We start from the raw sequence: 12,444 nt of genomic DNA on the forward strand, positions 1-12,444 counted from the left end.
TGAAGTGCGCGTGTGCAATAATTAAATTCGCCCTTGCACCCCTAAACGCCGCAATTTTTAGAAACTTTGGCGAAGGGTAAAGTCTACAAGACACAGTCCACTCTGTTACAGATGATAGTTTTGGAAACAGAAAATTGTTTGGAGATAAAATGTTTCGTCGTTGAGTAAGATTGCAGAATTTCGGCCAAAATCCATATTTCGGCATATTCTCCCACTGCCGGCCACTGGGCTTCCTCTCATCACCATATATGGTAGTGAGTGGAAACGCCAACCAAATGCTTCACATTTATACATCCGGTGACATGTCTGGCTCATTGTTCTGTGGTTGCTATTCAAAATAACTGTTCGTCACTTGTTTGTGTCACTTGCTAGCTAGGTAACCAACTTCAGCTAACTGTCACGTCAAACATTGAACCTGGAATGACAGTACACTAGCTGCATTTTCGTTTGTTTTAACTTTTTTTCTATTGGCATTTACTTGGATATGTCCATGATAATGACGTTGATGCGAAAAAAGTTGTCACGTCTGGGCATTGTTCACCATATTTATGGTACTACAGAGATTGAAATTGAAACATTGTTTGAGGTCAGACAGGCAGACAGCGAGGCCTATATTAACCCCTGCTGTACCGAACAAAATGCTAGGCTAGAAGCAAGGATAAATAATGTGCGAGTTGAGATAAATACAAGAGAAGATTCGGACAGCAACATGAACATGATATTCGTATGGAGGTGCAGTGTTCATTTTTAGATGGAACTGTTAGCAGGCATAGGTTTGTCTGTTACAGCAAGGCTTGGAACAATGCTCATCCAATCAGCATCCAGGATCCAAACAACCCGTTCTTTAAATGTAAATGTCATGCATATACATTTATTGAGTACTGAGTCAAATAGCAAAAGGTGTCTCAGGCAGTATTTTAAGTATCTAATGTTGTTACATTACAGCCTTATTCTAAAGTTGATTACAAAACAATTTGCCCCATCAATCCTCACACTACTCCACAATGACAAAACAAAAACAGGTTAAGACAGTTTTGCAAATTTATTACAAATAAAGTATTCAGACCCTTTACTCAATACTTTGCTGAAGCACCTTTGGCAGCAATTACAGCCTTGAGTCTTCTTAGGTATTACGTTACAAGCTTGGTACACCTGTATTTGGGGAGTTTCTACCATTCTTCAAAGCAGATCCTCTCAAGATCTGTCAGGTTGGATGGGGAGCAACGCTGCATAGCTATTTTCAGGTCTCTCCAGAGATGTTCGATTGGGTTCAAGTCCGGGCTCTGGCTGGGCCACTCAAGGACATTCAGAGACTTGTCCCGAAGTCACTCCTGCATTGTCTTGGCTGTGTTCTTTGTGTCATTGTCCTGTCGGAAGGTAAACCTTAACCCCAGTCTGAGATCCTAAATACTCTTGAGCAGGTTCTCATCAAGGATCTCTCTGTACTTTGCTCCGTTCATCTTTCCCTCGATCCTGACTAGTCTCCCACTCCCTGATGCTGAAAAACATCCCCACAGCATTATGCTGCCACCACCATGCTTCACCGTAGGGATGGTGCCAGATTTCATACAGATATGACGCTTGGTATTCAGGCCAAAGAGTCCCATCTTGGTCTCATCAGACCAGAAAATCTTGTTTCTCATGGTCTGAGAGTCTTTAGGTGCCTTTTGGCAAACTCCAAGCAGGCTGTCATGTGCCTTTTACATAGGAGGGCTTCTGTCTGGCCACTCTACCATAAAGGCATGATTGGTGGAGTGCTGCAAAGATGGTTGTCCTTCTGGAAGGTTCTCCCATTTCCACAGGGGAACTCTGGAGTTCTTTCTCCCCCGATTGCTCTGTTTGGCCAGGTGCCCAGCTCTAGGAAGAGTCTAGGTGGTTCCAAACTTCTTCCATTTAAGAATGATGGAGGCAGCTGTGTTCTTGGGGACCTTCAATGCTGCAGACATTTTTTGGTACCCTTCCCCAGATCTGTGTCTCGACACAATCCTGTCTTGGAGCTCCATGGACAATTCCTTCGACCTCAAGGCTTGGTTTTTACTCTGACATGCACTGTCAACTGTGGGCCCTTATATAGACAGGTGTGTGCCTTTCCAAATCATGTCCAATCAATTGAATTTTCAACAGGTGAACTCTAATTGACTTGTAGAAACATCTCAAGGATGATCAATGGAAACAGGATGCACCTGAGCTCAATTTCTTTCGAGCCTCATAGCATCTGTACACTTATGTAAATTAGCCATATATAGGACAAGTAGTGTAAATCTAATAGTCATCAAGGCGTGACACACTCATTTCATTCATACTGCCAAATATGAAATGACACGCCTGCCTCAGACTGGATGTTCATTTTCTAGCTCACAAGCTACATTGATGATTTATTTGATAACTTCTTGTCTTTCACCTTTGTCTTACATGATCTATTTAGCTCTCCTGTGTCCTGCTCCCAGAGATCAACCAAGTGCTATTCACCAAGCATGGGCTGATTCACTCACCTGTGAGGAGAACCATCCTACTGCAGTTTGAACTAGCCCTGCCGTCACTATTTAGGCATTAGGACCACATATGCATTTGCCTGTTGTCTTTTCTTTGTGGATTTTGTCTTACACAGTCTAGTGCATTTTAGAGTTGAAAAACACCCACTACAGATACACGTGCTTGTTTGAGCATCTCAAAGACTAAATTCTATGTAGAATCAGTTTAACAGATGACAAAAGTGATTATTTTACTATTGTAACATGCAGTGGGGAGAATTCCATTCTCCTTTTCAGGAGCCCAGAGTTCTCATCTCTGGACCACACAAGCTTTAGATTGCATTATGCTAAGGCCCTTGTCTCTCTCTACATCAGTCAGCTACATTGGTGACCAGAGTGGGATCCTTTCGATATGCCTATGGGACCTGGGCACACATAGAGAGAAGGGGGAATACTGAAGCATGCGTTGATGACAGTTCTACAGTCTCCATCAGATGCCCAGGCTTTTGGCATAAATGGTAAAGCTCTCATTTCTCGACTGCAATATTGTAGGGTGGCAGGTAGCCTAGTGGTTAGAGTGTGGGGCCAGTAACCCAAAAGGTTGCTAGATCGATACCCGAGCTGACAAAGTAAAACATCTGTTGTTCTGCCCCTGAACAAGGCAGTTTACCCACTATTCCTAAGCTGTCATTGTAAATAAGAATTTGTTCTAAACTGACTTGCCTAGTTAAAAAAGGCTTAAATAAAATAGTAAGATTGTGCCATCCATGGCACTTGATATACAGTGCATTTGGAGAGTATTCAGACCCCTTAACTTTTTCTACATTTTGTTTATTTTTTAAAAATGTATCAATAAAAAATTTCTCAATCTATACACAGAATACCCCATAATTACAAAGCAAAAACAGGTTTATACATTTTTGCAAATGTATTAAAAAAACAGATACCTTATTTAGGAAAGGGACACTTTTAGTTAGCTGGCTAGCTAGCCACCGGAGGACAACAACACAACGAGAAGCAACTATTAAAAAAGTTTTTCTGTCAACGACGTTTCTGTCTATCTTCTTACTGTACTGTCTTTGATAGTACCGGGGATAGTAAACGGGTTTTGATTGGTTTACAGGTAAATACTCAGCGGCGTTTGCCTGTCCAGCCACATACAGTATTTTGAAAAAGTGTGCAAGAATTGACAATGCCTACAAACATTATTGTTTTCAAATAAATATACACACTATATAAATAACAGCTCCTCCCTTGACAGAGATCGATCATCTAAAAACTAAAGCAGATAGCTTGATACGGCCCACCTGAGTTATAATAAGAACGGGCCCTCCTCCTATGGAGGAAGGTTCATAGGGATAGTCAGATAGCTTTGGTTGAGGAAATGGCGCCCACTAGTGAAGATTATATTGTATTCATGATGACGTTTTATTTATTTATATATATTTTTTAATTCACCTTTATTTAACCAGGTAGGCTAGTTGATAACAAGTTCTCATTTAGAACTGCGACCTGGCCAAGATAAAGCACAGCAGTTCGACACATACAACACAGAGTTACACATGGAATAAACAAACATACAGTAGAAAAAATAAAATCTATATACAGTGAGTGCAAATGAGGTAAGATAAGGGATGTAAGGCAATAAATAGGCCATGGTGGCGAAGTAATTACAATATAGCAATTAGACACTGGAATGGGAGATGTGCAGAAGATTAATGTGCAAGTAGACATACTGGGATGCAAAGGGGAAAGATAAATAAATAAATACAGTATGGGGATGAGGTAGTTGGATGGGCTGTTTACAGATGGGCTATGTACAGGTGCAGTAATCTGTGAGCTGGTGTTTAAAGCTAGTGAGGGAGATATGGGTCTCCAGCTTCAGTGATTTTTGCAGTTTGTTCCAGTCATTGGCAGCAGAGAACTGGAAGGAAAAGTGGCCAAATTAGGAATTGGCTTTGGTGGTGACCAGTGAGATATACCTGCTGGAGCGCGTGCTACGGGTGGGTGCTGCTATGGTGACCAGTGAGCTGAGACGTTACTGTTTTATATGAAGGAAAATGTATCTCCAGTCTCATACAATTTGGATTTATTTGTAAAGGGAGGGTTGGTACGGTTATTGTAGTTTAGGTTAATTAGTAACTTTGGCAATAAACAACTAAATTGTCTGGGCAGGCTTTTCCTTTGTAATAGGTCCTTTTGGCTCACTGCCTGTTCAGGCTATTCATAGTACACTGCTGGGCTTGCCCCTTCACTGTAAATTCAGAATTCTTCCTTGTAAAGGAAATAAGGGATTTAATCATAGTTACTACTAGGTACTCGGCAACTTTGTGTCCAGATTTCACATGCACAGTCACTACCAGGAAACTGCATGGTTTGGGGGGGAGGAGAATTACAGTATGGGAAGTAGATAGGAATATAAATACTGCGCTACAAAACAATATATGTCACAGCTGTGATATGATTATGAAAGAAGGAAGGAAGGAACAAGAAATACTTCTATTAAGGTAGAAGACTGCATCTACTGCATTTAGTGAGTGCTGAACTTCATTTCGTTTATGTGTCAACATATTTGGCTTAAATGCTTTTATTTTCAAACGTGGTGGTAGATTATGCAGACTCATAAGATGCTTCTAAAGTTATCTTTATGTGTATGCAAGTAGGGTAATGATGGTCTAGTATCTTTTTTTTAAATCCATAATTTTTTTTGTTGACTTTTACTTTTTTCCCAAATCCACTATTCTCAGGTTAAATACAGAAATGCTATTGTTATGTTTCAATATTCCCTCTGCTTTTTCTACATATATATTTTCCATGGTATATTATTGTGCTGTGATATAGTCCTCAAATGGACTATATCTCTTATCCAGATTATATATATACAGTATATATAATCTTTTTTTTGATCAATTGTTTTATTATATGTTCAAGCAAAAGGCAGAATAAATCATTGGACAAATAACAATTAGAATGTCAGCACACTCCAACAGATTTTTGAACGTGGGTTTATTGTATTGATTTAAAAGTTGAATTTATGCAATTCACTAAGCTGTACTGAGCCTGATGTGTTCCTTTTGTTTACATCCACTATTCTTGACCAGTGTGTGCGTGTGTGCGGGCATGCTGACTCATACCAGTATGGTCTAATCATGAGGTCGTATGTCAAGTTCGAATGATGACTGTGCATGAAATGTTTGCAACATAACAAGAGATTAATAAATACAGTGCATTCAGAAAGTATTCAGACCCCTTGCCTTTTTACACATTTTGTTACGTTACAGCCTTATTCTAAAATTGATTAAATAACACATGTTTCACATCAATCTACGCACAATACCCCATAATGACAAAGTGAAAACAGGTTTTTAGAAATGTTAAAAAATAAAAAACAGAAATACCTTATTTACTTAAGTATTCAGATCCTTTGCTATGAAACTCGAAATTGAGCTCAGGTATATCCTGTTTCCATTGATCATCCTTGAAATGTTTCTACAACTTGATTGTAGTCCACCTGTGGAAAATTCAATTGATTGGACATGATTTGGAAAGGCACACACCAGTCTATATAAGGTCCCAAAGTTGACAGTGCATGTAAGAGCAAAAACCCAAGCCATGAGGTTGAAGGAATTGTCCGTAGAGCTCCGAGACAGGATTGTGTCGAGGCACAGATCTGGGGAAGGGTACCAAAAAATGTCTGCAGCATTGAAGGTTCCCAAGAACACAGTGGCCTCCATCATTCTTAAATGGAAGAAGTTTGGAACCACCAAGACTACGTAGAGTTGGCTGCCCTGACAAACTGAGCAAATCGGGGGTCAGGGAAGTGACCAAGGACCCGATGGTCACTCTGACAGAGCTCCAGAGTTCCTCTGTGGAGATGGGAGAACCTTCCAGATAGACAGCCATCTCTGCAGCACTCCACCAATCAGGCCTTTATGGTAGAGTGGCCAGACGGAAGGCACATGACAGCCCACTTGGAGTTTGCCAAAAGGCACCTAAAGGACTCTCAGACCATGAGAAACAAGATTCTCTGGTCTGATGAAATCAATGCCAAGCGTCACGTCTGGAAGGAACCTGGCACCATCCCTAAAGTAAAGCATGGCGTTGGCACATCATGCTGTGGGGATGTTTGTCATTATGGGGTATTGTGTATAGATTGATGAGGGAAAAAAACGATTTAATCCATTTTAGAATAAAGCTGTAACGTAACCAAATGTGGAAATGTCAAGGGGTCTGAATACTTTTCGAATGCACTGTAGGCACATATTCTTTTTCCTTTGGGTCACCCGTTGCTGACAAGCTCAGACCAGCCTTATAAAGATGTAGGATCTTCATTTGATCACTCTTTTTGGTGAGCATTTTCCTGTTGCTGCAGGATTATTTTCCTGCTGTAACAAACTGGCTCCAATGAAGGTCCTACATCTGTACAGTCGTTTTGGTGTGTTCTGTTTAAATAGACTGACTCATAATTCCACTTACAAAAGGATGTGGTTGCAACATTTCAAATGTTTTCGTTCTTCTCTAGTTAGAATGGAGCAGGCCTTTCTTTTGGTTTTACAAGTAGTCTTATGGCCCACTCTTGCAGGTATGTTATTGATGTTTTTAAGTACTCAATGCAATACAATACAATAGAGACTCAGGGCCACATTTAAAAGTTTTGTGTGTTTAGTTCATAGAACCCCCCCCCCACACACACACACACATCTTTTGTTCTCTCTTTCCACACAGCCTTGTTCACAGTGGAGGTGGACACTCCTTTCCACGTGGCAGAGTTCCGCGGTGTAGTCACCATGGGTTGCAGGTTCCAACCTGGGGGCCAGGGCCCAAACTTGTCAGTGATATGGCATCGCATCTGGCCTCCTCCAGTTGTGGAGGTGTACAGGCTGGAGAACAGACAGGAAGACCTCACTTCCCAGAATCCCCAGTACCGTGGCAGGGTACGATTGGTGACAGAGGAGATGACCAATGGGTGGGCCAAGCTAGAGGTGTCCATGCTGAGGATCAATGACTCTGGGACCTACCAATGCCTCGTGGAAATGGCGGGAGCTGATTACAAACAGACAACTTTGACTGTTAAAGGTCAGTCATGAATCTGTCAGTGTAACAGAACACTACTCTAGGCTAATTCTAATTTCCAGTCTTTCAGTATTGAGTAATAAACTTTAATAAACTTTAAAATAATTGTGGTAACACTTTTAGTTGCTCGTAAAACTATGTAGTAATGCTGTAATTCCACTTTGTATTATCATGTTGTTACATAGTAAAGTTTTTATCTATCTTTTAGCCTCCTATAAAACTATTGTTAAAAGCATGAAGAGACGTAGGGGAGATGAGGTAGAGCTGGTCTGTGAGTCTGAGGGCTATCCTCTGGCCACTATGACCTGGAAAGACAGGAGTCTTAGGAACATAAAGTCCAATGACACCACTGTTAGAACTCCAGACCAGCTTTTCCAAGTCGCCAGCAAGATAACAGTGAAATCCTCTGACAAAAACAACTACACCTGTGCCTTGGTGGAGGAAGGGGAAGTTCCAAAAGGTCCATCAGCCAGGTTTGAAATCCCAGGTATGAAGTGAATTTGATCATGTTTGATAACACTTTATTTGAAGGGTACCTCAATCAGGACTTCATAACACATTCATAACTCGTACATAACACATTCATAAGCCGCTTATGCACTGCTTCTAAATGTGTTGTCCTTATGTAGGTACCCTTCAAAATGGGTTACCCCTGTTTTTATTTTCACACCTCTTGGCTTGACACCGATACCCTAGAAATGAGACTCTGTGACGTTGTACTGACTGCACAAGCTAATGAAAACTAGGAGGTTATGGTGAGGCCTACACCATTTTTTTTTTACCGTTGAGTGTAGATGTGTTGTTGATTTAAAAGGGGCTATAAACGGGTGCATTCCTCAATGATCATGGCGTCAAAGCGTAATATTTACAACTTCCATTCAGCAAAACACATGTTGTAGGAGATCTACGTCAACGTGGGAGGAAAAAGGCTTTAAAGATGGTAATGGAGATAATGGAGATAGTGGAGATAAAGAGCATCCACCTCTCTGTGAAAACCAAATTTCATCCATTTCACACATCTGAACTACTGTCGGTTAAGATTTAGGGAAGCTCTGTTCCCACCGGCCTATCTGGTGTAATATCGGGTTATTTCCAAAATGCTTGTTTTTGTTTTGCACTTCTGACTGAGAACATTTGCAACTTCTTGTTGTGCATTATATATTTGACGATGCAAAATAACATCATTTGCCTCTCAATCTTTTTTCTTCACAGATGAAATAGCCCTACCAGCAATTCATAGTCAATGTAACACCCTTTCTATTGCATTGGGCACGTCACTGACAGTCATTGCTGCTGCCATGGCCATTGCTGCTGCCATCTTTGGCTATCGCAGATGGAGAGGTAACTTTTCTGCTGTTCTTACTTGATTTGCACACATTTCTGTCTCAGGTTTACTACAAAGAGTTTCCACTGTTTGTTGGTTTGCTGAGATCGAGACGAGATGACGCTACTGTAAACTCTAAAGGTGTAGAGATGCTGTCGAGAGCAGAATAAATCAATGAGACGGTGTTTTTCGACTCACGATCTTGTGACAATGACTTAGCATGCGAGGACATGTGTGCACGTTCTTAACCTATCCGAACTGCGACGTGTGAAAACACCCCCACAGACACGATTTCTCCTTTTGTGTCAGGGGGATTTTACATGTTGTAAAGTCATGTGGGTGGTTTCTCAATATAGGCCTTGTCATTCCTTATATTTAGAATAGTCCCCTATCAGTCTTTTGGTTCAATCTTTACGGTATTGCATAGTATTTTAAGACTGCGTGTTAAAATGAGTTAGAAAGAGGAAAGTCCCAAACTGCCTTTGACAGTAAATACTAGACAGTCACAAATGCAGTTACTGCTTAGTAAGTAATAACCGTAGTAGGTACAGCAAAATATCTCTTGCAACATGGAATGGAACAGAATATATACTATTGTAAACTATATACCCTGCTTTATCTTTCTGCTCACAGGGAGGCCCAGGGATCCCAGCACCCCGAGCACTAACACCCTCCAGGCTCAGCAGAGATGGGAACTGGACCCTTTTATTGTCTAGCAGCTTCAACTGGCCCTGGTAATAAACTGTCAGAGGGTCACACAGATGACCTGTTCCAGGAGGTAATAGAGAAGGAGCTTGTCAGGACTGTGCTGTAGCTCCTCACTGAGACTGAGACTGTAAACTGTGTGCAAAGGACTGAGGACACAAAAGACTCATGCACACACACATACACTCATATTGACTCTGTCAGATAAAGTTTTAATCGTGTTACATTTACTGATACCTCAAGAACATGTTTTACGTTTTTATATTAACATTTCAGAATTGTTTTGATAACGTCAAACCACTGATAATGTGGTTATACCCAGTGGCGATTTTAGCATGTAAATCTTGGTGGGGCGAATGCCACAATTTTTTTAAATGCACACCAGCAAAGCCACAACAATACACAACACTAAACAATACTTTAATTGCACTATAACAGTGACAAACGGTGCCCACAAACTGTTATGGCCTACATAAAGCTGTCCAAACAGCAGAGCTTTCTTTTCAGCACCATGGAGTGAATCCTTACCACCGCTACACCTGGCTATCAGTGGAGCCTCGTCTGGCAGCGAAACAGTTCATTCAGCCTCATTTACTGACTTTTTAAAAATATAGCTGATACGGCTGACTTTCTTAAACAAATGTGGTGTCTACTCACTCCTTGTGGATTTGTGTAAGTCGATAAGAACCTCATTCTCCTTTAATAGTAGCGAACTCCAACATGAGTTTTGAATTTTGAACCATACACAAACATTATTACATTTATGTTCAGTAAATTCATAATGTCTGTTCTTATCATTAACACTTAATTCTAAGTGCAAGCAAACGAGCTGCAACGAGGTAGGCCTATTCGGTCAGCACTTTCAAAATGGACACCGACAGAAATTCAGATAGTGAGAGAGATGCAGTTATCCTACCATTTTAAGTATTTTATTTGGCCTATGTGGTCTAAAAAGGAAGGAAAATACAATCATAGACAATATACCGACACACAGACAGCGCAAACAAAACGACCCTTGCAATATATACTGGAAATACATTAACTTTTTGTTGAAAACAAATATTTAAATGGGAAGAGCCAGTCACTGGCAACAGCGTTTACAGACCGAAAAACATTATAAAATGTTGTCGTCTAAGGTGCTTTCAAGACAACTGGGAACACTGAAAAAAACAAGGTTGAATCATGACGTCAGTGACCTCCAGGTCGGAACTTTAGTTCCCGGTTTGGAATTCTGAGTTGGATGACCGTTCAAACCGTATTTTCCCAATCTGAGCATGTTTTTTCCTAAGTTTCCAGTTGTCTTGAACTCACTGAAATCTGAGATTTCCCAGTTCCGAGTTTCCATTTGTTTTGAACGCGGCAGAAGTCATGCTGGATTGACAGCATGGACAATGTATTCAACCTTTTCTGGCACCCATGGTGTTGCACCCATGGTGTTGCGAGTGAATGTTTATGCTTTTAAGCTTGGAAAAGACACAATTTCAAACAGATGTTTTAAATCCTTAAACCCAGACTTGGACCATATACCCTGTCCACTGAATAGCAGGCAGGGGAAGCAAAATAGGGATTGCTTTGCAACGCTTGCAGTTAGCCACTGATTCCTTCCCAACCACTCATTGTTGAATTTGCGATTTCCGACTTGTTGTATAATGTTTATGTCCAATGGCCATTTAGCACCGATACCTTTTATCTGTAATTTATCTTCATATGACATGTATTGAAAAGGATTTGCCAGTAGATTGTCGAAGTGATTCATGATGATAACTGCTTGTCGAGCAACTAGCTAAGATTTTGAACGTAACATCAGTTCAATCAAAGCTATAACATGATTTGACATAATTTTATCTGTGGCCAATGACCTTGGGCCTTCTTGGATGGGCGCTTGTAATGTAAATCTACGGCAGCACCCAAGGGGGCTAGAACTGCCTAGCTCTCCCTGTAGATTTCTGCAGCGACGTAGTGTCCCCAGGAGTGACAGAACACTGAGCCAATCACGGCGCAACCAGAGAACATTACCAATGCCTACGCTCTGTATATTCGTCTGGCTGTCCCTCCACCACAGAAAGCACTGAGCTAGGCTGAAACACTTGCATTTTGGAGCTGCCTTACTCAAGAAACAGACCACGTTTGTAGGCTGCTTTATTAACTCTATGTGACATAATAATATTTTTTTTTTGCTTAACAGGTGGGGCTCAAAACAGGTGGGGCTCTGCCCTCTCCTGCCCTGAATGACGGGTCGCCACTGCTTATACCACATTTACTTGCTGTATATGCTGTACCTTTACTATGTATAATACAGAGATAAGTACATGTTTATACAGAGATGTCCCATGTTGGGGGATGTTATTGAAAAACCAGTTCACCTCCATGCTCACCATGAAACTCCAGAAAGCAAATGAGTGATTTCAGCTACAGTTTTAGTATTGCTCATATTAATGCAGTTACCTACAGCACCTCGAGGAATAATGCTGTTTGATACTCATTATGAGTCTAACCATTTGCTGACCACACAGTTTCATTTTCAGTCCAATGTACAATTTCCTGTAAAACAAAACTGCCTTAAAGACAGCTGTGCTAAAGACAAGGACATGCTCTTGATTTTTCCCACAAAATAAAACATTCAGTCATCAACCAAACTCAGTCATCAACTCTGCTCTTCTTTCTAATTCCCATAATATAACATTGTAAAACAACTGACACGTGATGTGCCTTGATAACAGTTTGCTATTTGTGACAGTATGCTTTGTTACACAAGGAAACAGACAATGATTTCCCAGTATCTCCACCCTGTGAGGATCTTTTCCTTATTGATGTGTCTTACCTCAGATATATATATGTCTTTCTTCGGTTGTCCCCAATTGATATATTGTT

The 12,444-nt window shown here is 40.8% G+C and overlaps 1 protein-coding gene across 3 annotated transcripts in view; it reads left to right on the top strand.

The window, feature by feature from the left end:
- Positions 1 to 12,209, top strand: part of LOC129818859 (programmed cell death 1 ligand 2-like) — a 46,954-nt gene extending 34,745 nt beyond the window's left edge. Inside the window, exons 1-7 of one of the 3 annotated variants that reach the window (XM_055875139.1) lie at positions 4,782 to 5,004; positions 6,994 to 7,053; positions 7,197 to 7,547; positions 7,753 to 8,031; positions 8,757 to 8,885; positions 9,502 to 9,602; positions 11,759 to 12,209. In XM_055875139.1, the coding sequence (XP_055731114.1) occupies positions 6,999 to 7,053; positions 7,197 to 7,547; positions 7,753 to 8,031; positions 8,757 to 8,885; positions 9,502 to 9,584 (897 nt within the window). In that variant the 5' untranslated portion in view covers positions 4,782 to 5,004; positions 6,994 to 6,998 and the 3' untranslated portion in view covers positions 9,585 to 9,602; positions 11,759 to 12,209. Of the gene's footprint in view, positions 1 to 4,777; positions 5,005 to 6,993; positions 7,054 to 7,196; positions 7,548 to 7,752; positions 8,032 to 8,756; positions 8,886 to 9,501 lie in introns of those variants that run through there. The other 2 variants (XM_055875140.1, XM_055875142.1) reach the window with 2 other exon arrangements.
- The last annotated feature ends 235 nt before the right edge of the window (positions 12,210 to 12,444 follow it).

Source organism: Salvelinus fontinalis, chromosome 21 (genome assembly GCF_029448725.1).
Source record: "Salvelinus fontinalis isolate EN_2023a chromosome 21, ASM2944872v1, whole genome shotgun sequence".
Taxonomy (NCBI): domain Eukaryota; kingdom Metazoa; phylum Chordata; class Actinopteri; order Salmoniformes; family Salmonidae; genus Salvelinus; species Salvelinus fontinalis.